Raw genomic sequence first — 25389 nt, forward strand, 5'->3', positions numbered from 1 at the left:
ATATCCAGCTGGTGTCTCCTGCCTAACTCGGAGCATGCCATCCCTTCACTCCAGCGGGTGAGCTAGCCCCAGAAGAGTCCTCCAGAGAGGGGTGAAGTGGTACTTAGGGACTGAGGAACTGCTGAGAAGGAGATAGCTTGTGGCAATGAGGCCCTCTTGGGGTGGGACATCCTCAAACTGCACTTGAAGATGGTCCCACCTGCTGGAGAATCCGTTGGTGGGTCTTTGCTGGGTGGGCAGGAGGTGGCTGTGGCAGGACCACACTTGGCTCTCTGGACCCCTCCTTCCTCCCTGCAGTGCCCAGTCACTGCCGATGCCCATGCCCCGCCTTGGGTTGTTTCCCTTTGTCAGCATCTTGCCACCCTTGTATCTTGGCTGTCTCATACCCAACTGGTCAGGAGCAATCTTTTGCCTCTTCTTGGTAAGCTGTCTTAGGTAGGTTTCCCCTGAAATCTGAACCCCTCCAGGAGGTTTCTCTGGGTTTATCAGCAGCTCTGTGCCCTCTCCTTGTCCCCACACTTGGCCAGGACTCAGGTCTTCTGAGATTTCTTCCCCCTTGTCTAGCCCAGCCTATGGCTCCTGCCGTAGGTGGGGTGGGTCTCACATTCCAATTGGCCTCAGCCCTGGCCTGTTCACGTGGACCCTGGGTCTCCTCCTTGATCTAAATATTTCTTCCTATCACATGTTATGCTTTGTTCCAGTCTCATAATGTGTTGCAATATCAATTGCCACATTTTTACCCTTTTGACTAGTTGGATTTTCTTTGTAGCCCTCCTATTGGTCAGACTGGGCTTTTTTTTTTGCACTGGGGAGGTGGGTGGGGGTGTGTGGTATCACATAGACTAAAAAAGCTACCTCTTGGCATTGATTTTCAAATTGGATCAAAGTATTAAAAAAAAAAGGGAGAATGGCTCTTAATTTTAGGTTAGGTCGAGAAGGAGAGGTAAGCAAATGGGCTCAGAATTCTGCAGGCAGGGAAGATGTGTCTAAGGAGCTCAGCTTGGAGGACTGACTCAGTAGGAAGTGGGAGGCTGAGGCCGGGCTGTGAGGGAAGGTCCTGCCTGGGCAGGTGAAGCCTGGTAATAAGATCAGGTGAGTTCTGCTCTGTCTTTGGGGCTTAAACTTGTGGGTGAGGATGGGTGACATAGTTAAAAAAAAATAAAAGGAGGGAGGGAGTTCAAGAACAAGAGGGCCGATTCTGTGTCCTGGATGGATGGAGCCTCTGAAATGACCTACGGCGTGTGGCCCCAGGTCAACAAGGTGTGGGGAAGGTCTGGGAGCTGGAGTGAAGGGTGGTGTCTACCGGGAGCTGGACTGCTGGGGAAACAGGTACAGAAGAGGCTTGGATTTGTATTAAAGAGACTGCAGAGTTCCACGGCCTCGTGACCGCTGGGGACATCAGCAGTGGTCACGCGTGAACAGTGCCCCTGGGACCGGTGGTCCAAGCCACGCTATGGTGGTGAGACACCCAGTAAACACTAAGAATTTCAGATGAATCCAGTGCTCGGAGAGGCAGGACTAATGACAAACTCTTACATTTCTACAGCACTTTGCAGTTTAAAAATAATCATTCTATAAGGCGATGATGCTGATTTGATTTCGCAGATTACATAATGGGTTTTTTGCAAGGCTGGTTGGCTGTGAGTCGGCTCAGCACTCGGCATTCAAGTCTTCCCTCCCAAATCCACCACCTGGAATCCACCGCCATCCCCTGGGCCTGGCCCACGACGTTGACAGCAGCTCGGAGCGCCCACCTCTCTCATGGCACAGAAAGGGTGACTACTCGGCTTGTTGCCGCGGGTCCCACGGGACGGTGAGGGGCCGGGTCAGGCTTCTGTGCTCCACGTGGCAGGAGTACGGGGCTTGGTCCTCAGAGGGGACCCCCACCACCACCCAGGACTGGTAAGTGCCGTTGCCGCTGGGGAGCACGTCGCCCCCTGACTCAGCCTCCTGGGCGTCACCGGCCCGAGTCCAGTGCAGCTCGATGCTTCGTGGGTAGAAGTCGTAGGCCAGGCACTTGAGTGTCCTCTTGTGCCCTGGAGCCGCGTGCCCGGTGACCGACACAGAAGGAGACTCTGTGGAGGGACAGGGTGTGGGTGCCGAGGGCCTGGCGTCTCCCTGCCCACGGCTCCCCACCCCGGCGTCAGGGGTGAGCAGGACTTCTCCTCGAAGGCCGGGGCCCCCTGCCACCCTTCCCGAGACCCTTCCCCACTGCGTCAAGGGCCCTCTGTGGCTACGCTATTCCCTACCCAGCTTGCAGCATGTATGACTTCCGAGGTCAAGAAGTTGTGAATAGGCCAAACGTTTTCCTGTTCTTTCCCCAAAACGGGCTCTGTGCCCCCCATCCCCGGTCTCAGCCCTGCCTCTTAGTTCTGTCTTGGGCTCCATCCATCCACCCCATCATCCTTCCGACCCTTCCCTGCTCAGGGCCGCGACTCTCTTCCTTGTTTCTTCTCCAGTCAGCCTCAGCTCATGCCAGCCCATCCTGCTACCCCTGTTTCCATCCTTACGGGGCAGGCATTGCACACACCTGCCTTCTCTCCATGGCCAAGCCGGGCGGTGGTGTCACCGGGAGAAGGGACTGCAGGGTCTGCCTGGGATGGTCTCCCGGGCACCCACCTGAGGTTGCCCTGGTCTTTCCCAGCAGAGCAAGGGAAGGTTGGGGCGAGGGAGGGTGGGGCATAGGCAGCAGCGGGTACCTTGTCGGTCCAGGTGGGTCCTGCTGTAGGGCAGGTACCTCCGCAGCATCCCTGGGCACTCCTCTTCCAGGTAGGCCTTGGCCCGCTGCACGTAGACTGCCTCTGCTTCCCACTTCCGCTTGGTGTTCTGAGCTGCTGGGTCCAGAGGGACCCAGGCTGGGATTTCTTTGTCGAACTTGATGAAGTCCTGGCCATCGTAGGCGTACCCCCAGAATGCTCCACTACTTTCGTTATTCCGGAGCTCACAGCCGAATGCTCCTTGAAAGGTGTGAGACCCTGCACCCTCCCCCCGGCCCCGTGAAAGTCAGCCAGCCAGCTGGGCATCAGTTATGCCTAAAGAGCTCTTCCTCTTGCACAGTCTGCCACCAATAGCCTAGATAGCAGGGGCTTCCCTGGTAGCACAGCAGTAAAGAACTCGCCTGCCAATGCAGGAGACACAGGTTCGATCCCTGGGCCGGGAAGATCCCCTGGAGAAGAAAGGGCAACCCCACTCCAGTATTCTTTCCTGGGAAATCCCATGGACAGAGGAGCCTGGTGGGCTACGGTCCACGGGGTCACAAAGAGTCAGGTGGGACTTAGAGTCTAAACAACAACAAGACTAGACAACCGAGCAGTGTGTCCATGGTCGAGTAGCTCGTGACTGGGGGAGCCACCACGTGAACCCAGGACGCACTGCAGGCTGCCTCACTCTCCACCCCACATCCCTGGGCAGGGGTGAGTCTGGCACACAAAGAGGGACCCGCCTTGGATGGATGGGGGTGTGGAAGGGAGAGCTCAGAAGTGCCCGGATTCGTCCTGACTCGGCCCTGGGAGTGAGGACGGGGAAAGCAGGCAGGCAGGTGAGTGTGGGATGCGGGAGAGGCACGCAGAAAAGTCTGTGTGTTTCCGCTCGTGCTTCCCGATCCTCCTTTGGGAGGGCCTGCTTCCATCCCGCTCACAGTTGCGGGGCTGCCTCTTGAGTGGAGCCCCTGCACCCCCGCAGCCTGTGGTCCACTCACCTTCTCTGTCCTTGTAGTAGTCCATGATATCGCTCAGGGTCTCCATGAAGATGTCCTCTCTGGCCCTCTGAAGGGCACTCTCCTTCTCCCAGTCCTCCATTCCTTCCACCTGACTCCATGGCGCCAGGGGCTCGGCCCTCCTGCCTTCACTATTGTAGTGGAAGAAGGGCTGGTCATTGAGGTAGGCAACGGCCTGGAAGCTGGGGAAGCCCTCACGGGGCTTGGACAGCCCGGTGTAGAGGAAGCTTAGAGAGTAATTCCCTGTGAAAGACGAGAAGGACTTTGAGGAGTGGCGTCCCTGCAGGCGAGTCTGGTGCGGGGCAGCAGGGGGCCAGGAAGGGAGGGCACCGGGCCTCCCCTCCTCAGCTCTGTCCACCCGCTGTCAGCCGCAGACCGCCGGAGCCTCCCCCAAGAGAAGGGGCAGCCTTCTGTCCTGGGGATGATAGTTCAGAGCCCATTGTGGGCCTTCACTGCATCTTGTCTTCTTGACAAATAAGCAGATAGTATTTCTCAGCCTCCTTGTAGGTGTATTGGGACCAGGTGGTTGAGTTCTGTCAAAAGGAAGTGTGAGTGGGCGTGATGTCTTTTGGTCCAAGGCCCCAGGAGCTGGTTTGCTACATCTGTCTCTCCCCCTTTAGGCGATGGCTGTGGAGGCCACAGGATGAGACAGAAGAATCCCAAGATGTAAACAGCCTGGATCCCAGAGTCATCCTATGGAAGAGACTGCCTGATGTGGCTTCAGTTTTACACGAGGATTTGCCTGATCTGTATGCAACTTCACATGAGCAAGAAATAATCCATATCTGATGGATTAAGCCACCTTGAACTTTTTTACTGGAGCATAGCCTAGTCTAACTTGACAAATATATGTAGTTAGAAGGTGCTGGAAGGACAATTTGCTAGAAAACTCAGGGAATGACCTAGAGTAGCTTGGCACAGGGTGAGACCAGGATGGATCTCAGAATTCCCAGGGCTGTAACTTGCCCTTTGGTGTGAGGTGGAGACTGGGAGAGGGGGGAGCATTCCCACAATCAATTCCATAATTGATTCATCCTATAACTCACATGGGTGTTAATCATGTTGGAGGTCGTACGGCAAAATCCTAATTCAACTATTATTTTTGCTAATTAGTTTCTAAATGTGATGATCGTTTAGCTCAGTAGACCTCAAGTAAAGCAGATTACCCTCTGTAACGTGGGTGCGTCTCATCTAATCAGTTGAAGAACCCAAGGGGAAAGACTGAGTCCCCTGAAGTAGAAATTCTGCCTCAGGTTGCCTTCAGATTCAAGACAGCAGTGCCAGCTCTTCTCTGGGTCTCCAGCCTGCCGACCTGTCCTGCAGGTTTCTGACTTGCCAGCTCAGCCCCACAATTGTGTTAGCCAATTCTTAAAACACAATTGTGTTAGCCAATTCTTAAAATAAGTCTTTTTCTCCAGAGTCCTATTAGTTCTGTTTCTGTGGAGAACCCTGACTGATACAGAGTTTGGTGTAGAGGGTGACATTCTAAAGGTGATTGATTGTTATAAAGTTAACATAAAACATAAAACTTGCACGGTTTTATCTTACATTTATTCATCCTGAAATTCTGTGTGCCAGAGCCAGACTCATTTCCCTGTCCTGGAATAGGCCCTTATTCCTTCCAAGCTCCAGCCGGCTTCTTTCCTAGTCATCCGCCTGCCTGGCCCAGAGGAGTAATATCTGAACTGTGGAGTGAGGGATGAGTTTTCTTCTGGAACCATCTCTCCAGTTTATCTGCCTTCACGTCTGCCCCTTGGGGTCTCTCTCTCTCCCCCTGAGTCTCGGACAGGTCCACCCAGTGGTCAGAGTGAGGGAAGGGATGAGAAGTTCTGCTTGTGTGGTTCCTGCTCGGTTCGGGCTGTGTGACCCTGGGCAGGTCACTTTGCATCTCTGGGTCTTAGTTTTGTTTATCCTGTAAATTAAGAGTTTTAGATTCTGATTCCTTAAGGTCTTACTTTGCCTGAGTCCAGAGGCTCCCTGAGTGCTTCTGGAAGTGTGTGAGTTGAAGTAGTGAGGCGCCTGGGACACCCGTTCCTGTGTACCCTTGAGAGTCCCGGCCACCTGGGGGCCCTTCTTGAGCCCATCTGTCCAGTTCATTACCTCCCCTCCGTTCTTCTCCAGACCCACCGCTTGCTTCCCCACTCACCAGCCTGGGTCTCCTCGGGGACTGCAGGGCCCAGAAGTAGCAGCAGGGCCAGCAGGACAGGCACCATCGTGCTCACCGTCCAGCTGGAAGGTTCTGGACTTCCCCTGGTCCTGGAGCAGGCAGCAGACAATGTGGAGAATAGAGCCAGGTGTAGCTACGGGAATGGCTGGGCTTTGAGCCTGGTCAGGGGTGGGGCCAGGGAGGGGCGGGAATCCACAGGCCAATGAGAGGTGTCAGAAAGGGCTGTGAGTGAGAGAAGAGGGTGCACAGGCCAGGCTGGGGGGGTCTGTGCTCAGCGAGTCTGCAGACCATCTGAACACGAGAGCTGAGACGGCTGATCTGGGGACCAGGGTTTGGGTACCCCAGTGTGGAAGAATGTCAGTGGGCTGGGTGTGTGTGTGGCAAGTGGCAGATGTCTGGGGCGTGTGTCACCCTTCTAGCCTCTCTGACATCCCCACCCCGGGGTTCATAGAGGGAGCTGGGTATTGTCAAGCCACGCTTCACCCTTCTCCGCTGGCAAAGCCTGGGCCTGGGTAGACCCCAGCCCAGGTGCGACCCCCTCCCCACCCCACCCACCCCCGCTGCTCTGCCAGAGCTCTGCCTCCTGGCCCAGCATTTCCATCAGAGAAGTGGGCACAGCCAGAGGCCCCTTGTGTGGCGCCCCCAGCAGCAGAACAGGCGCACGTGGCCCGGGCTCAGGGCAGCAGCCGCTCTCTCCCTGGACACCGACTCAGGGGTCAGTGAATCAGAGAAGCAGCCGCAGCAGACGACCCATCCTGGGGGTCTTGGTGGCTCCTGGAGGCAGTGGGGCAGCAGTAGCCCCGGGGGCGTCCCGCGTCCCCTGTGGCGTCTGGTGGCGGCACAGGTGTACCCAGGACCAGTTGCATGGTGCAGTGCCTGGCAGCAAGAAGACAATCAATGAACATTTAGAAAAACAGATCAATGGATCCGCAATCAAAGACAAAAAGAGATGGCACCAGACCTACTTGAGGGGCACTGAGGCCGACTTGGTGGAAACGGATCGAGCAGTTGGGTGGTAGGATGGTAGATGCAAAAGGGAGGCTTGAGTCAGAGTTTTGGGGCCACAATCCTACGGGCGCCCAGTGTCCAAGGAACGAGGCACATTCCTTGATCGTGTCTTTTCAGTCCCAGTCTCTATTCTCTGCACACCCATCCCTCTCGGTTAGCAGTTCTTAGCCTTTTATGCCATCTACTCAGGCTTCCCTGGTGGCTCAGATGGTAAAGAATCCACACACAACACAGGAGACCTGGGTTGGATTCCTGGGTTGGGAAGATTTCCCTGGAGGAGGGCATGGCAACCCACTCCAGTATTCTTCCCTAGTCCTATCCCCGTGGACAGAGGAGCCTGGTGGGCTACAGTTCTGAGACATGAGTCGGACATGACTGAGTGACAAAGCACAGCACAGCACAGCGAGCTACTCCCTTGCTAGTTATTCTCAAGATAATTATTATTTTTTAATGTTAAAATTTTATTTATTTATAAAAGAAATTTTATGATGCTAAAGCTGAAACTCCAATACTTTGGCCACCTGATGCGAAAAGACCCTGATGCTGGGAAAGATTGAAGGCAGGAGGAGAAGGGGACGACAGAGGATGACATGGTTGGATGGTATCACCACTTGATGGACATGAGTTTGAGCAAACTCTGGGAGTTGGTGATGGACAGGGAAGCTTGGTGTGCTGCAGTCCATGGGGTCACAAAGAGTCGGACGTGACTGAGCGACTCTACTGACTGATAAAATAAAAAATTTCCTTCAAGGTAAGTTTTTTTTTGGCTGCTCCACGCAGATCTTAATTCCCCAACCAGGGGTTGAACCTGAGTTCTCAGCAGCGAGAGCGCAGAGCCCTAACCACTGGACCGCCAGAGAATTCGCAAGATAATGTTTAATGCATAAAATAAAACATAGGATACAGAGAAAGCCCATCACGTGCAAATGCAGGTTTTCCCATGCACTCCTGGGAGTTGATGGGCTGTCTGCAGTGGGGTCCCTCAAATACAGAGCAACACGCTCTTCTAAAATGGCTGAGGAACTATTGAGAAGGAGGTAATTTGTGGCAACGAGCCCCTCCTGGGGTGGGTCATCCTCAACTGCACTTGACGATGGTCCCACCTGCTGGAGAATCCACTGGTGGGTCTTTGCTGGGTGGACAGGAGGTGGCCGAGGCAGGACCACACTCGGCTCTCTGGACCCCTCCTTCCTCCCTGCAGTGCCCAGTCCCTGCCGATGGTCCTGCCCTGCCCTCGGGTTGCTTCCTTTGTCAGCATCTTGCTGCCCTCATATCTCGGCTGTCTCACAGTTGGCTGGTCAGGAACAATCTTTTGCCTCATCTTGGCAAGCTGTCTTAGGCTTCCCCTGAAATCCAAACCCCTCCAGGAAGTTTCTCTGGCTGTCTGAGTGGCTGTGTGCCCTTTCCTTGTCCCCACCCCTGGCCAGGACTCAGGTATTCTGAGGTTTCCTCCTCTTGCCCACCCCGGCCCGCGTCTCCTGTCGTATAGGTGGTGTGGGTCTCACATTCCAATTGGCCTCAGCCCTGGCCTGTTCACGGGGGCCCTGGATCTTCTCACTGGTCTACAAATTTCCTCCTGTCAAGTTATACTTTGTTTGTTCAAAGGTCAGAACAAATATTGCTTTGAAATATCACTCGCTGTGTTATTTCTTTCTGAGTTACTTGGTTCCTCTTCCATGACTAATTATTATTATTTAAACATTTCTCAGTGCACCAGCCCTGAGCACCCTGTCTCATGCAATGAACCTGGACTGAAGGTCTGTTTCACATATGATAATATACATGTTTCAATGTATGGCAAAATCACTACAATATTGTAAAGTAAGTAGCCTCCAATTAAAATAAATAAATTTAAAAAATTTCTTTATTTGGCTGCATTGGGCCTGCATGCAGCACGTGGGATCTTTAGTCTCTGTGTGCAAACCCTTAGTTGCGGCATGTGGGATCTAGATCCCTAACGGGGGGTTGAACTCAGGCCCCCTGCGTTGGGAGCACGGAGTCTTACCACTGGACCACCAGGGAACCCCCATGACTAATGATTAAGGATGGCATTTCCATGTATTGTCTATTGAGTATGGGGTGAGAATAAACACCGCTATGAGACAGACCTACAGGACCGTGGCATTTATCCAGGCCAGTGTTTCCCTGGGGCGCTCAGGACAAGGACCAAATCCAGATGTAGGCCTTCTTCTTCTTTTTAAAAAATATTTATTTATTCGGCTGAGTCGGGTCTTATTCGTGGCACCCGAGATCTTTCGTTGCGGCGCACGGACTCCCTAGTTGTGGCACAGGGGCTCAGTAGCTGTGTGCGGGCTTAGTTGTTCCTTGGCGTGTGGGATCTTAGTTCTCCGATCGGGGATTGAGCCTGTGCCCACGGCGGGAGAGCACGGGCTTCTAATCACTGGACCGCTGGGGAATTCCTGCACATTTTTTGTTTTAAATAAACTTCCACACTGTTACTTCCAAGTACATGATCTTTTTGCAATTCTTCCCTTTTCCCGTTAATTATTTTTCAGTCAAAATTCTTTGCTTGAGACCATAAGTATTTTTTTTCAGTGTTTGGTTTACGCAAAGTCATATGGTTTTTAAGAATATTTTCTCCTTATTTTTCATGCAGTGATTTTTCTTATCTTCCAGCTGGTTACTTTGAAGACATTTACCTCCTTGTCTCTCAATGCTTTCTTGACGTTTCATTATTAAGTCAACATCCTGGAAAATGATGATTTTCCTTCATCCTTTCCTAGCCTTCAGTATACACGTCCATTTCCCATGATCCATCTTCCCAATAAAATACCTTATATGAGAACTTAGGCTAGGTCTTCATTATTTTCATTATTATGACTGTAATACATCCACAGCTCTGCTGTGTAGTGAGCTATAATCATTTTACTTTCTCACACAACTTTTTATTTTTAATGGAGCTGATGGTTATTACTTTTCTATGTTCTTATTCAACTGCCTCACCAGTCATTTGAATCTCATCACAAGACATTCAGGAATCTTGGGTTTGACAGGTTGCTCTCGGCACCTGGGATCTCCCTTCATCCTCGTCACCCTGGGAACTCCATCTCTTACCTGTGTGGTCCCTTCTATGTCCCAGAGGTCATATACACCTTCCCAGGACCAGCGTATCTGCCTTCTCTCTAGGTCACGTGGTCTCCCAGGCCCAGTGCCGTGCAATGCGATTCTTTCCTTCTCCTGACTCCTCCCCCACCCTCGTTCCTGGTGGTCTCTCACTGTCCCCCCACGCAGACAGATCCATCCAGCTGTGGAGAGAGGGAGGGAGAGGCCAGGCCTCCTTCTGCCCCCACCCTTGGGTGACCCCTGCACCCCGGGCATGCTGCTGCTCCAGGGCTTGGCACGTTTCGTCAGCATACAGCTGTGGGAGGAGGCCGGTCTCATCTGGTGGGAGGAGGGAGACAAAGAAGGCCTTGTCTGGTGGAATAAAGAAATGGGATGACTTCTCGGTACCCCTGGGGGCTCCCTTCCTGGCACCAATCCTCAGAACTTACTGTGAAAGAGAAGTTTGTCTTGGTGCTTTAGGGTCCTGTCAGAAGCTTAGAAAGAATTGGGCAGAAGCCCCCTCCCCCAACCTCCAGCACCAACCTTAACCTCCTCCCCTGATACCCACGCTGCCCAGGGCACTGTGGACATTTATAAATGGAGCCATTGAGGAATCGGGAGAAATCCAGGCGACTTTGAAAAGTGTGCCTGTTCCCCGAGTCCTGTGTTTCTCCCCAGCTTCCACCCCCTCTTCAGTTAGACAAGGACTTTGGCCACTGGGTCTGGACCATCTGCGAGGCCCCGAAAGGTGGGCTCCCAGTTCTGATTTTCCAAGGAGGTGACCGCATGCCATCAGCAGAGACGAGCTGAAGGCCCCTGATGCAGTGGCTCCTCCGAGGCTTAGCGGAGGGGGACGTCAGACTCTAGAGCCACCCTTGGTTCCCACCCTGCCTCTTCCACTTGCTGCCTGAGTGACCTTCACAAGTGATTCAAACTGTCTGGACCTTGGTTTCCTTGCTAGTCACCTAACTCTGTTATTAGGAGTGTAAATGTTCAGGGTTTGATGAATTGGTCCCTTTATAATAATGGAATGACCTCTTTATCCCTGGTAATATTTTTGCTGTTACTATTAATATTAATTGATATTAATAATGCCCCTCAGGATTTCTTTTGCTTTGTGTCAGCATAGTATATGTTTCCATCCTTTTACTTCTGGTCCACATGTGAAATTAGAAAGTGGGTTAAGGACTTCCCTCGTGGCTCAGAGGTAAAGAATCTGCCTGCCAGTGCAGGAGACCCGGGTTCAATCCCTGATCCAGGACGTTCTCACATGCCGTGGAGCAGCTCAGCCTGTGCACCACCACAAGAGGAGCCACTGCAGTGAGAGACCCGAGCACCGCAACTTGAGAACAGCCCCACTTGCTGAACTGGAGAAAAGCCTGCATAGCAATGAAGACCCAGCACGGCCACAAATAGAGAAAGAAAGTTAAAACGTGGGTTATTTGTACTTAGCATATGAGTAGGTCTTGCTTTACTCAGTCTGTCTCTCTGCCTGTAAATTGAAGTGGCGTGACCATTTACACCTCGTGTGGTTATTCACATGGTTAAATTCAAACTTCCCATGTTGCTATTTGTCTCATACGCTTTATTTGTTCCCTTTCTTTCCTCTTCTGCCTTCTTTTGGATGAACTGATCATATGTTTATAATTCTATTTTGTCTCCTTGGTTGCCCATTAGCTACAATCCTTTCTTGACTGTATAATACTGTACATTTTACATTTTCATCTTATTGCAGTTTACCTGCAAGGGATATCAGACCATCACACGCAGTATAAGAATCTTACAAAACATACTCCGATTGTTCTCCTCCTGGCCTGTATGCAACATGGGGTCACAGCATACTCTGCCATGATCTCGCCACAGGTGAAGTCTATAAAGGAAATCTATAGACTTACCAAAGTCAGTCTATAAAGTCTGGAAAAGGAGGGAACTCTTGAATTCCTGGCTTCATGGCCCCTATGTTATACACCTGAAACATATAATAATGTATAGCAACTATACGTCAATAAAAAAAGGAAGAAAACAAAGAGTTTAACCTTAAACAGTTCCCTGGTAGAACTACCAAAGGTTGTGCTTCAAGAAGAAAAAAATTTAGCACACCTATGTTCATAGCCAGAGAAGGCAATGGCACCCCACTCCAGTACTCATGCCTGGAAAATCCCATGGACGGAGGAGCCTGGTTGGCTGCAGTCCATGGGGCCACCAAGAGTCGGACACGACTGAGCGACTTCACTTTCACTTTTCACTTTCATGCATTGGAGAAGGAAATGGCAACCCACTCCAGTGTTCTTGCCTGGAGAATCCCAGGGATGGGGGAGCCTGGTGGGCTGCCGTCTATGGGGTCGCACAGAGTCGAACACGACTGAAGTGACTTAGCAGCAGCAGCAGCATGTTCATAGCAGCATTACTCACAATAACCAAGAGGTGGAAAAAACCTAACAATTCATCAATGGATGAATGAATAAACAAAATGTTGCACATACATACATGCAGTGGAATACTATTCAACCTTAGAAAGGACTGAAGTTCTGATAGATGTTACAACATGAATGAACCTTGAAGACAGAGAGTTGGACTATAAAGAATGCTGAGCACCAAAGAATTGATGCTTTTGAACTGTGGTGTTGGAGAAGAATCTTGAGAGTCCCTTTGACTGCAAGGAGGTCCAACCAGTCCATCCTAAAGGAGATCACTCCTGAGTGTTCATTGGAAGGACTGATGTTGAAGCTGAAACTCCAATACTTTGGCCACCTGATACGAAGAGCTGCCTCATTTGAAAAGACCCTGATGCTGGGAAAGATTGAGGGCAGGAGGAGAAGGGGACGACAGAGGATGAGATGGTTGGATGGCATCACCAACTCAATGGACATGGGTTTGGGTGGACTCTGGGAGTTGGTGATGGACAGAGAGGCCTGGCATGCTGCAGTTCATGGGGTCGCAAAGAGTCGGATGTGACTGAGTGACTAAACTGAACTGAAAATAAGCCAGTCACAAATGCTGTATGATTCTACTGATGTAAAGAGTCTAAAGTAGTCAAATTCATAGGAATAGAAAACGGAATGGTGTCAAGAGGGTGAAATGGGGACAGAATTCCAGTTTTACGAGATGAAAGAGTTGGAAATCCACTGAACCAAAATGTGAATATATTTCACACGATTGAACTGAACACAAAATAGTTAAGATGAACACACACACACGGAAAAGGAGAATAAGATTTAATCCAGAAGGAAGGTATGACATTCAAGAAGCAACCAGAGCAAAGAAACTGGTAAAGATGTTGTTAAATTTAAATAAGAATTGAGTTAAATATTCTGTCTGCAATGCTGAGAATGGATGAGGGGTAGAGAAATCTAGAAACAGAAGCTGTTTCAGTAATTCAGTCTTGAACTAAGGCGTCTTCTTAATTCAAGGGACAGAATCTCCACAACTGGTAGACTCTTAAGATGTGCTCAATGAAGGAGAAGCTGTCAGTGATGACATCATAGGTTTTGGTTGGGATCCAGGGTGGATGGCAGAATTAGTCATTAAGATGTGGAAAATGTAAGCAGAGGGTTTTTATTTTCATGAGGGTATGAAATTATAGTGGATTTACCATTAATAGGTCTTTAAAGGCTGGTAATTTGAAATATGAGCAGGCTAGCAGCATAGTAGTGTTTAAGGGTTTGCTATCTACAGCCAGATTGCTTATCCAAATCCCAGCTTCTCCATTCATTAGTTGGTTGACCTTTTATAAGTTACTCAACTTCTCAGTTCTTTATTTCTCTCCCCTATAAGAGGGTAGTAATAGTATGTACTTCATAAGGTTGTTATGAAGTATGAGTTAATAACCACTTAGCACTTATATCCATCACTTATATGCACTGAATAAATGTTGGTGTAAGAAGATATTGGCAATTCGGACTGGGATTTCAAGATGCAATGTTTTGGAAAATACAATACGTAGGACATTCTAAAGTGGCTGCTAGTCTGAGATGCAGTATTTCAAAGGAAAACCAAATGAACAGCAATTATGACACTCAAACTCTATGCCCACATCTATGCTGAATTGTTGGAAATTAAAGGCAAAGAGGGCTAACTCTGGAGAGAAGCTACTTTGCTTTTTTCTTGGTGTTGTTGTTATCTTCAGTTTGAATTTTTATTTTGGCCATGCTGCGAGGCATGTGGGATCTTAGTAGTTTCCCAGCCAGGGATTGAACCTGCACCCCCTGCAGTAGAAGCACGGAGTCATAACCACTGGGTCACCAGGGAAGACCCTGGAGGGAAGCTACTTGGGAAAGAGATGTGCTTTTAGTTCTTCCCAATGGAAAGGTCTGGAAGAGGATGCTGCCTTCTGCCTGCATCTCATGCCCAGAAAGAGTCCAATGGGTGGGCCCTGGACTGATAAATCAGAGAGGCAAGAGATAGGATATCCAGCAGATGAACGGAAGGCGGTGTGGTTGCGCTGGATACGGCCTACGTGCCCAGAGTTTTTTGGCCTAGAGATGCATCAGTATTTCCTGTGGACCAGATGTGAACAGAAGAGAGCCAGTGAGAGGTTTCTGAAGTCCTGCTGAATAGTATCCCCTGGAGGAGTGAACAGGCTTCCAAGGTAAAACGTTCATTTGAGAATTCTCTGGCTGTCCAGTGGTTAGGGCGCCATGCTCTCACTGCAGAGGGTTCAATCCCTGGTCGGGGAACTGAGATCCTGAAAACCATGCAGTGTGGGCACCGCCCACCCCCCCCCCACCCCCCCACCCCCCAAAAAAAAAGAAAAAAATTCATCTGGCAAACTGTAAAAAGATCAAATGGCTTAAAAGGTGAAGATTACCAAGCTGGACTTGAAGTTCTCCGTAAAAATATTAAATGCTAGAAAATAGTGGCACGATGCCCCGCATCTGCACAGGGGCGGTATCTGGAACTCAAGTGTTGGAATTCTCCCAGGGTTTGGGATCCCTGAGCTGCTGAGAGGACAAGGAGCAGGCAGACGCCCATCGGGCTATGGGGGAGGCCCGCGTTATTTCTCCCAGCCAAGACAACTGTAGGGAATGCTCTCTGTTGTTGCCTGCCAGCCCCCACACTGAAAAGACGCCAAAGCCTCTGCCTCCTTTCGGATGCTCTCCCCATTTCAGTTCATGTAGATGATGTACCCCTGACCCTCGACAACAGACGGTTGTTCTCCGGAGTCCATTCTTTAGCAGCTGGGCTGCCTGCCCCTCTGGCTGCATTTCTTTGACCCTGCATAAGGCTGCCAGGAATGACAAGGGGTGGGGGAAGGAGTGGGTGGTGGAGGGAGGCAGGGCCTGGGGGAGAGCGAGGACCCTGCAGGCTCCGGCCTGAGGACTTTTCTGTCTGCCTCTTTCCTCTGCTGCGGGTGCTTTGGCTCGAAGCTGCCAGGTGAGTGCTGGGGCAGCTCAAGGCTGGGCTGGCCCGGCCCAGGGCCTGGGGTAGCGGAGGGGGCCACCCCGGGCTCTGGGCTGCTCAGTTGCAATTCTAATGCTCACGCCCACCGCCCACGATGGGGTAACATTAACATTCAGTCTTGACTCACTAAGCCTGGGATATGGCCTGCGGTTCTGCACACCTGGGGATGCCAGGGCCGCTGCACCCTTAACCACCCTTTAGCAAAAGATTTAGAATGCTTTCAAGGCCAGGTGGGGTGAGCTGGAGGCAGGGGCTGGGCCCAGCACTGGCCTCAGTGGACACCCTTCCTTCATGGCCATGTTGAGTCTTAACTCTCTCCAGAGGTGGCTTCTGCCACCTATGGAATCCTGGAATTTTTCTCCCCCCCAAAAAAGAGATGCTCAGAAAAATTCTTAACAAAATCATGATGGAATTAAAAAAATATGTTTATATATTTGAAAATCTCCTCCAACTCTGGGCTTTCCTCGTTCTCCCAATTCTTGAACTCATAGGAACTGCTTCTAATATCTTGACAGAGTTTAGGTCCTGCCAACCCCCTCTTGAATAAATTGATTTGCCAACTATTTCTCCCCTTCCAGAAACAGAGAGGTCTCTCGAGCTTTCTCAACAATGCTGAGCTCTCAGCTCTCTGGGTCCCATAGTTTGGCCTGGGGTCTCTGACCCACTGTGGGCAAAGATATGTTTCTGGGAGGAGGGAGAGGGTCTCAGAGAACGAGAAGGGTGGGCAGGGGATGGCTGGAATAGATGGGGAAAGCAGGGGGTCCCAGGAAAGCAGGGGAGGAGGGGTGGCTATATTTGGGCTTTAGTTTATCAGAAACTTCCCCTGGTCTGCAGACTTGGGAAGATGGGGCAGGATATTTACTGCCTACACACTCTAGGCCCTGGAATGTGTGTGGAATAAGCCCTGTGCTGGTGGTAACAGCCGTGGCGTAAAGGACACGGAAGGGTGCTCCAAACCAGGGGTTCTCAAGCAAGTCCTCTTGTCCTGCTTTTTCCTGTTCTCTCCCTCTGTGGGGAAACCTGGAGACCTCAGCTCAGTTCTGAGAGCCTCCCAGAGAACATCTGGGTGTTTGGCTACAGGTCTGGGGTGGGCATGGGCAAGAGAGAAGAACAGAGACAGGGCTTCTGGAAACCACTCAAACTCCTGACACTTGGAACATGCTGGGCCTGCTGCTGCTGCTGCTAAGTCGCTTTAGTCGTGTCCGACTCTGTGCAACCCCATAGATGGCAGCCTACCAGGCTCCCCCGTCCCTGGGATTCTCCAGGCAAAAACGCTGGAGTGGGTTGCCATTTCCTTCTCCAATGCATGAAAGTGAAAAGTGAAAGTGAAATCACTCAGTTGTGTCCGACTCTTCGCGACCCCACGGACTGCAGCCCACCAGGCTTCCCCGTCCTTGGGATTTTCCAGGCAAGAGTACTGGAGTGGGGTGCCATTGCCTTCTCCGCTCTCTGTTAAATCCCAGGTCTGCTGGGGAGATGTGTGTTTGGAGCTGCACTTTGAAATGAGATGAGGGTGAGAGTTTACTAAATTAGCATTTAGTCTGGTGACTTGACGGGAGAGCTGAGGCAGAAACCCTCAGAGCTCAGTGCTGCCCACCCCCACAAGTGCTAGGACCCTTTGAACTCAGCAGTGGCGGGGCTGGAGGCATCATCACGGGAGGGTGTACGACCGACCTGGAAATGGGCCGATGATCTGCCCTGCAAAAGCCCTTGGAGATGCTCTGGTACAGATGTCTTGCTTTACGAGCTGGTACCTGAAGCCAAGAGTGGACAGGTGATGGATCAGTGCTACCCGAAAGCAGCGGTTCTCAGCCTGGAGCGATCTGCGCCCCAGGGGACGCTTAGCATTGATTGGAGACCGTTGTGGGGGTTGTGTGCACTGCTGGCATCTAGTGGACAGAGGCCAGGGGCGCTGCTAAAGGTCTTACAGCTCATGGGCCAGCTCTCCTCTGACAGGCCCCACACTAAAGACACAGGCCCCAAATGTCAACAGTGCTGAGGCTGAGAAACCCAGGACCAGCCTTGAAACTTGACCTCTCTTTTGGTTCGCTGTGGACCTCAGTCACCAAACAAAACTGAAACATTTATGGAAAAATCACTCCTTTCTAAGGAAAGCTTTCGCTAAGCTTTCCCATCTAATACATCTAGCGACTTTATTGTTGTCTTGATTTCCAAATTATAAACAGATTTTCAGTTCAGTTGCTCAGTCATGTCCAACTCTTTGCGACCCCATGAACTGCAGCACACCAGACCTCCCTGTCCATCACCAATTCCCGGAGTCCACCCAAACCCATGTCCATCGAGTCGATGATGCCATCCAACCATCTCATCCTCTGTCGTCCCCTTCTCCTCCTGCCCTCAATCTTTCCCAGCATCAGGGTCTTTTCCAATGAGTCAGCTCTTCGCATCAAGTGGCCAAAGTATTGGAGTTTCAGCTTCAACATCAGTCCTTCCAATGAACACCCAGGACTGATCTCCTTTAGGATGGACTGGATGGATCTCCTTGCAGTCCAAGGGACTCTCAACAGTCTTCTCCAACACCACAGTTCAAAAGCATCAATTCTTCGGCACTCAGCTTTTTTTCAGTCCAACTTTCACATCCATACACGACCACTGGAAAAACCATAACCTTGACTAGACGGACCTTTGTTGGCAAAGTAATGTCTCTGCTTTTTAATATGCTGTCTAGGTTGGTCATAACTTTCCTTCCAAGGAGTAAGCATCTTTTAATTTCATGGCTGCAGTCACCATCTGCAGTGATTTTGGAGCCCAGAAAAATAAAGTCAGCCACTCTTTCCACTGTTTCCCCATCTATCTGCCATGAAATGATGGCACCGGATGCCATGATCTTTGTTTTCTGAATGTTAAGCTTTAAGCCAACTTTTTCACTCTCCTCTTTCACTTTCATCAAGAGGCTTTTTAGTTCCTCTTCACTTTCTGCCATAAGGGTGGTGTCATCTGCATATCTGAAGTTATTGATATTTCTCCCGGCAATCTTGATTCCAGCTTGTGCTTCCTCCAGCCCAGCGTTTCTCATGATGTACTCTGCATATAAGTTAAATAAGCAGGGTGACAATATACAGCCTTGACGTACTCCTTTTCCTATTTGGAACCAGTCTGTTGTTCCATGTCCAGTTCTAACTGTTGCTTTTGATCCATATCTATTTACCTTTTATTATTTTTATTCATCTTCTTCCTTTGAATTCTGAAAGAATTATCCAGTGTGCTTTCTAGCATGCTGACTGAGTTTTCTCCAGAACCTTTTCTATTGCCTTCAGGGATCATTCCGATGCTCTTCTGCTCTCTTTGTAGTGGGTGCACTCATAAAGATCCATTTACTCTCATTTTCGAGGAGTGTTAGGGATGAGAGGGGATAACCTTTTATCTTCAATCTGCCATCTTTAGTCATGGGACCAGTTTTGCATCTTTCTAGAGACTGGAATAAATTTCTTTTAAAATTTTAACCCAATTTTACTGAAAAGAATTTTCAGCAGCCTGATACGCTTGGAGTTTTCACAGTCTGTGACAAAGAAGGAAGAGAGGGACTGAGGGGGCAGGCAGAGGTTCAAACTCGGATTCTGAGTGGCTCAAAATATGGCTTCACACAGTTGGTGGATGGTGACATAATTCTTTGGTCAATTGAAGCCCTCAGAACTGTCTCTTGGAGGCATCTCAATATCTCTTTTGATTGCACACAAGTGACCATTCTCCCTAAGTTCTGGCATATGGCCCGTTCTTATCTATACTTTATAACACTAATAATCATTTAAGATTGTTTTGTGCATCTCCCTGGGTATTATAATAGCTGATAAGAGAGCAATTAGGCATGTTGCACTTGCTGCCATATTAACTTAGAAATTCAGGTTACTAATATTAGACTTAACTGGAAGAAACTGAAGCCAGTTCAATGTCGGAGAGGAAACAAGGATGGTCGGAATTACAGGAAAGGTAATTTGGGGGTCAAATCCTCAAAGTAGCTGGAAGGAGTGCCCCAGGGACATAGATTTGAAAGGGAGGGTTGCCTTGGACAAGTGGAAAGACACTTGTTTCTCGAAGATGCTACATCAGGATGTGACTGTGAAGATAAAAGAAGTAGCTGCAGGGTTTCACATTATAGTCTCTATTTTCTCTTCTGTAAGTCAGGGGAACCAGGTGTGTGAGCGTTTGGGCTGATGGAGGAGAGTTAGAAGAGCAGTTGGATGTTGAGGGCTGCTGAGAGGAGATGAAAAGTGGCAAACTGGCCTCACGGTGTGATGGCATTCTGTCCCGAGAAGTGAAGGAGTTCTGCAGCCTGTCCTCGACTCCAGTCACGTCTCACCACGAGGGAAATACAAGCCCAAAGAGCAATGACAAAGCAGGGTCGAGTTTTCGAATTTTGTCCAGTCAGCTCTGGCTTTGGCCCAAACCCCGTGACATTTAACTAGTAGATTCTGCTGGGTCTTCTTCCAAGTGTTCTTTCCTAAGCTGCTTGGAACATCAGACCAGACAAGCCTCAACACTCGCTCTGTTCACTGGACCCCCACTGACCCCCCCTGACCTAACCTCTTCTCAGTCTCCCCACTGTGAGGGGAGCAGAGGCCAGACAGGCAGCCTGTGAGCACCGGGGTCTGGGGAGGCAGCGGTTTTCAGAGGACTCTGACTATTCAGCCTTTGGGAAGCGAGAGAGGAAGGGAGGGAAAGAGAAAGACAAAGACAGGCTCTGCTCTCCCTGCAGGTGGAGAGCAGAGCCTGTCTCTGCTCCCTCCCATCCAGCCCTTCCATTTAGGTCTCTTCCCACTTAGAAAGTCTCAGCTTCTGCAGAATTATGGATACCTGGCTCCCCTGTGAAGGAAACCCTGTGATCAGCTCTTGGTCCAGACATCCAGTGAGTGGGGGCTTATCTCCATGGCAAATTAAAGGCTGTGGTTGCAAATTTAAGAGCCGTGGTGGGTGGGTGGATGGGGGGGTACTGGCCTCCGAAGCTTTTCCTTGGAGTCCTGTCATGCCTTCTCACCAGAATTCCCAGCAGCACTGGAAGGGGCAAGAAAAGAAAGTCACAGCCACACTCATTCACAATTAGTATTTTAGAGAGATGACTCCATAACTACAAAGAGGTACAGTCAGGTCGTGGTATCTGATCAACCAGGTTCTCGGGGAGGAGCAAGCAAGCCTGCCCTACCCATCCTTGGATCGGGAGTGAAGAGCGGCCCGGCGCTTCTCCTGGGGCCCGGCGCGCAGCGCACCGAGGCTCACCGCTGTCCTCTGCTTCCTAACAGGATGTGCGGCAGCTTCCTGAGGCGGGTGGCAGCGGAGGAAAGCCGGCACCCCACCCCCGTGGGCCGCCTCCTGCTTCCCGCGCTCCTGGGGCTCCGCCTGGTGCTGCTGGCCGCCGGCGGGACGGGGGTCTTCGGCGGCGGCGAGGAGCAGAGCGAGTTCGTGTGTCACACTCAGCAGGCGGGCTGCAAGGCCGTGTGCTACGATGCCTTCCACCCCCTCTCCCCGCTGCGCTTCTGGGCCTTCCAGGTCACGCTGGTGGCTGTGCCCAGCGCCCTCTACATGGGTTTCATTCTGTATCACGTCATCTGGCACTGGGAGGCATCGGAAAAGGTGAAGACGGAAGAAGAGACGCTGAGCCAAGGGGAGAAGGGCGGAGAGGCCTCGAGGGCTGGCAGCTCCAGGCTGCTCTGGGCCTACGTGGCACAGCTCGGGGTGCGACTGGCCCTTGAGGGGGCAGCCTTGGGGGGGCAGTACCACCTGTACGGGTTCAGGATGCCCAGTTCCTTTGTGTGTCGTCTAGAGCCCTGCCTTGGCAGTACCAACTGTTACCTCTCTCGCCCCTCTGAGAAGAGCATCTTCTTGAAGACCATGTTTGGGGTTACGGGGCTCTGTCTCTTGTTCACGCTTTTGGAGCTTGTCCTCCTGGGCCTGGGGAGATGGTGGAGGATCTGGAGGCACAAATCCCCCTCTTCTAATTACTCCCCAACTTCACAGAGTGCCAAAAGATGCAAGGCACCCACGGATAACTTCCCAGTGGTGGAAATAAGAGAACGGCCCGGAGAAGCAGGCGAGAGGGGCTCTGAGGTCCCTCTTTCTGCCCGCCCCTGATGTATGGATCCTGAAGGTCCCCCAGGGTGGGTCCCTCACCCTCTGGGGAGCACAACGCCCCCATAAGCTATAAAGTAGAAAAGCAGGTTCTCAGCAAATGTGTCCTGACCACCCAACAGCTGGATGGTTCCTTCCAATGAATCAGGGCCAGAGTACTCAGCGCATTTTACCTCCTGCCCTTCCGTTTAGGTCTCTTCCCACTTAGAAAAAGTCTCAGCTTCTGCAGAGTTATGAAGACACCTGGCTCCCCTGTGAAGGAAACCCCGTGATCAGCTCTTGGTCCAGACATCCAGTGAGTGGGGGTGTAGCTCCATGGCAAATTAAAGGCTGTGGCTGCGAATCCAAGAGCCATGGTGGGGTGGGGGGTGAGACCTGGTGTCCGAAGCTTTTCCTTGGAGAGTCCTGTCGTGCCTTCTCACCAGAATTCCCCGGTGTCAGCATCACAGCTTTCACAGGCTTGTTTCCAGAGTTGGCCAGCAGAAGCCTCCATAAAACAGCACCTTTCCCTGTCCTGCACAATAAATCCTGACCACCGAGCTGGCATTCCTGTTGCTGAGGACAATCCTCTTTCCTGTCTCAATGGGTCTCCTCCTCTTTCCAGCTGTCCACGTCCTCTGCTCCCCCACCTTCGAAGTCCTGTAACCAAAAATGCGCCCAGTCCCGCAGCATAGGTCTTATTAAGAAACCCTGGCTTTTCACTCATATATAACCCAGGGTCCTTTATGTAGATTTGATGTATTCAAACACTTGGCTACACTCTTTTGGAAGATTACTATGACTACTTTTTAAAATTCATAGTCCTCAATATAACACAGAAATCATTACTGCTGATTCAGGGCTAATAGTAAGGAACATTTATATCACAGTATGATTCAGTAGGTAATCTAATGCTGAGTATCAGGCTGCTTTTTTATTGAGTCTCTCAGTCATTTCGGTCCAAAAGCTTTCCAGCCTTCCACCTTTTTGCAGAAACATCTCCTTTCTCAGCTCTTCCTTGCCCTCAAATTCTCAACAAAGAGCGGTTTCCAGGTTTGCAAATGGAATCTCAAAGGATCCTCCAGTAAATTAGGAAGGTTTATTCCGAAGGAAAGACATCTGGTTCCCCAAAGACACTCTGGCAACAGCTATCAAAATAATAATGTTTTCTTTCTGCTACACAGTGTTTCATAAAGAATCTGGTATTTAGTTATAACCAGAGCCCAGCCAAGAAAAAAGCAACTGGCATCATTCTGAATTTCTCCTTGATGGTGTCCCTTTTTAAATAGCATTATTGAGATGTAGGTTACATACCATATAATTCACCCATTTGAAGTATACAATTCAATGACTTTTAGTATAGTCACAGAGCTGTGTATCCATAATACCAACAGTTTAAGAACATTTCATCAACTCAAAAAGAAACTCTAAAATACTTAGCTTTTATCCCCAAATCCCCATACCCGTTCAGACATAAGCAATCACTAATCTATGTTCTGTCTCTACAGATTTTCTTAGGGTGGGCTTTACCTACAAATGGACCCATGCAGTGTGTGGTCTTTCGTGCCTGGCATCTTTCCCTTAGCATCATGCACTTCATTCCTTTTATGACTGAGTGTTATTTCATTGTATGGCTATACCACATTTTATTTATTCATTTTAGAGGCTGTGGACATTTGGGTTGTTTCCACTTTGGGGCTATTATGAAAAATGGTGCCATGAACATTCATGTGCGAATTTCTGTGCGAACACATACTTTCTGGTCTCTTTGGTAGATACCTGGGAGTGAAGGTACTGGGGCACATGGTAACGTTGTTTAACCTGTGAAGGGACTGTCTAACTTTTTTCCACAGCAGCTGTACCAGTTACTGTTTTACACTCCTAGTAGCAATGTATAAATGGGTTCCAGTTTATCCACATCCTTGCTAACATTTCGTATTATCTTTTTTCCCTGTTTGATTTTTAAATTCTAGCCATCCTAGTGGGTGAAATGATATCTCATTGTGGTTTTGATTTGCATTTTCCTAATGACTAGTGATGTTGAGTATCTTTTCATGTGCTTATTGGCCATTTGTACAGCTGCTTTGGAGGAACGTTTATTTAAATCCTTTGCCCATTTAAAAAAAATTGGGTTGTTTGTAATTTTGTTGTTGAGTTCTTCTTGTGTGATCCTCATCACAAGTATGATTCCAAATATTCTCTCCATTCAGTGGGTGGTCTTTCATTTAACTGACAGCATCCTTTGATGCACAGGTTTTTAATTTTGATGAAATCCAGTTTATCAATTTTTTTCTTTTGTTGCTTATGATTTTGGTGTTATAGCTAAGAAACTATTGCCTAGTCCATGACTATGAAGCTTACATCTAACTTTCCTTCTAAAAGTTTTATAGTTTTAGCTTTACATTTAGGTCTTTGATTTTGAATTAATTTTTGTATATGTTATGAGACAGGGTCCAGCTTCATTCTTCTCCATGTAGATATCCAGCTGTCCCAGCATTATTTGTCGAAAAGTTTATTTTCCCTACATATAATAGTTTTTGGCACCATTGTTGAAAATCAATTGCTTGGTGATGTATGGCATCGTTTCTGTATTCTCAATTTGATTCCATTGATCTATGTATCTATTCTTATGGCAGTACCACGTTTTAATTACTGTAGCTTTGTAATAATGTTTGAAATTGGGAAGTGTCCATCTTCCTGCTTTGTTCTTCTTTGTTAAGATTGTTTAGCCAATTGAGATCCCCTGAAATTCCATATGAATAAAATTGTAAATTAGGGAGCCTCAATATTTTCAGTAAAGAAGGATGCTCATTTCGGAAGTATGGCAGGATTGAAGACACAGAGACATTAAAGAGATACAGTTCAAAACAAAGGCAGACATACAGATACACAGACACCACAGATACTCATGTTTGCATCAGTAACAGATGAGAGCCCCTCTTCTTGCTTGGCTCATATTTAAGACTCAGATTCCTTCTCTCTATTTTTTCTCCTCTGCTTGGCGGCACTGTGCAGCCTGTGGGACTCAGGGTCTTAGTCCCCCCACCGGGGACCAGGAATGGAATTGGGCTCCACAGTGCAGCACAGAGTCCTAACCACTGGGCCACAGGGAATGCCCGCAGATTCCTTCTCAATATGGTATTCCAATTCACAAAGAAAATGCAGCTATCAGTTTTCTAATTTAAACATTTAAGACATTGTATAGAACTTCCATCAAAACCCCAAAACAGTGACCACAGGAACCCCCTTTCCAAATCATCTGATCATACCGTTAGTAACCAGTTATGGAGCATATTACAGGAAAGGCAGTATCTGATTTTGGGACACAAGAAGAATGAAACATTTCTTTCATAAGAAAAGGAATAGAGTGGGAAGAATACACAACTGAGCACCTCAGAAACACAAGATCAAAGCTCCATTGAAGAGAAACAAATGGTTCCCCGAGACAGGCAAGCATCTTGCATGTTGAAAGCCTCAATGGATGCTCCTTTGGAGAGCAAAATGGTTGCTGTCTTCAAGTTGGGTACCAAAAGTCAATTCATTTGTGCTTCTGAATCTTTTTTTTTAATCATTCATTTCATTTTTGGCTGTGCTAGGTCTCGGCTGCTGCGTGGGCTTTTCTCTAGGTGAGGAGAGCGGGGAATACCCTCTAGTCCTGGTGCCCAGGCTTCTCAGTGTGGTGGCTTCTCTTATTACAGAGCACGGGCCCTAGAGTGCCAGCTTCGGCAGTTGCTGTGGGTGTGCTCAGCAGTTGTGGCCCTCTGGCTCTAGAGCACAACTGTGGCGCACGGACTTAGTGGCTCTGCGGCATGTGGGATCTTCCCAGACCGGGGATCAAACCCGTGTCTCCTGCATTGGCAGGCGGATTCTTTACCACTGAGCCACCAGGGAAGCCCCCCACGCTTCGGAATCTTAAGCACTCCCATCGAAAACACCTGATTTCTTTCCACTCTCCTGGTCCCATTGGCCTTTCGCA

At 49.6% G+C, this 25389-nt stretch overlaps 2 protein-coding genes and 1 long non-coding RNA gene across 3 annotated transcripts; 2 read left to right on the top strand and 1 right to left on the bottom strand.

The window, feature by feature from the left end:
• Nucleotides 1–1519: 1519 nt before the first annotated feature.
• Nucleotides 1520–6019, bottom strand: AZGP1 (alpha-2-glycoprotein 1, zinc-binding). The gene is made up of 4 exons (XM_019987097.2): nt 5862–6019; nt 3698–3958; nt 2700–2975; nt 1520–2075 (listed from the first exon to the last, which is right to left on the bottom strand). Exons 1-4 carry the CDS (start codon nt 5926–5928, stop codon nt 1780–1782), a joined length of 900 nt encoding a protein of 299 aa, XP_019842656.2. The 5' UTR covers nt 5929–6019; the 3' UTR covers nt 1520–1779.
• On the top strand, nt 2017–5249 carry LOC109578106 (uncharacterized). Its single transcript, XR_002183651.2, has 2 exons — nt 2017–2149; nt 4336–5249. It is a non-coding gene; the product is annotated as an uncharacterized lncRNA (long non-coding RNA).
• Nucleotides 6020–15221: 9202 nt separating the features above from the next.
• GJC3 (gap junction protein gamma 3) lies at nt 15222–24199 on the top strand. Its single transcript, XM_019987096.2, has 2 exons — nt 15222–15326; nt 20609–24199. The coding sequence occupies exon 2, from the start codon at nt 20610–20612 to the stop codon at nt 21435–21437; it is 828 nt and encodes a 275-aa protein (XP_019842655.1). The 5' UTR covers nt 15222–15326; nt 20609; the 3' UTR covers nt 21438–24199.
• Nucleotides 24200–25389: the final 1190 nt, after the last annotated feature.

Source organism: Bos indicus, chromosome 25 (assembly GCF_029378745.1).
Source record: "Bos indicus isolate NIAB-ARS_2022 breed Sahiwal x Tharparkar chromosome 25, NIAB-ARS_B.indTharparkar_mat_pri_1.0, whole genome shotgun sequence".
Taxonomy (NCBI): Eukaryota; Metazoa; Chordata; class Mammalia; order Artiodactyla; family Bovidae; genus Bos; species Bos indicus.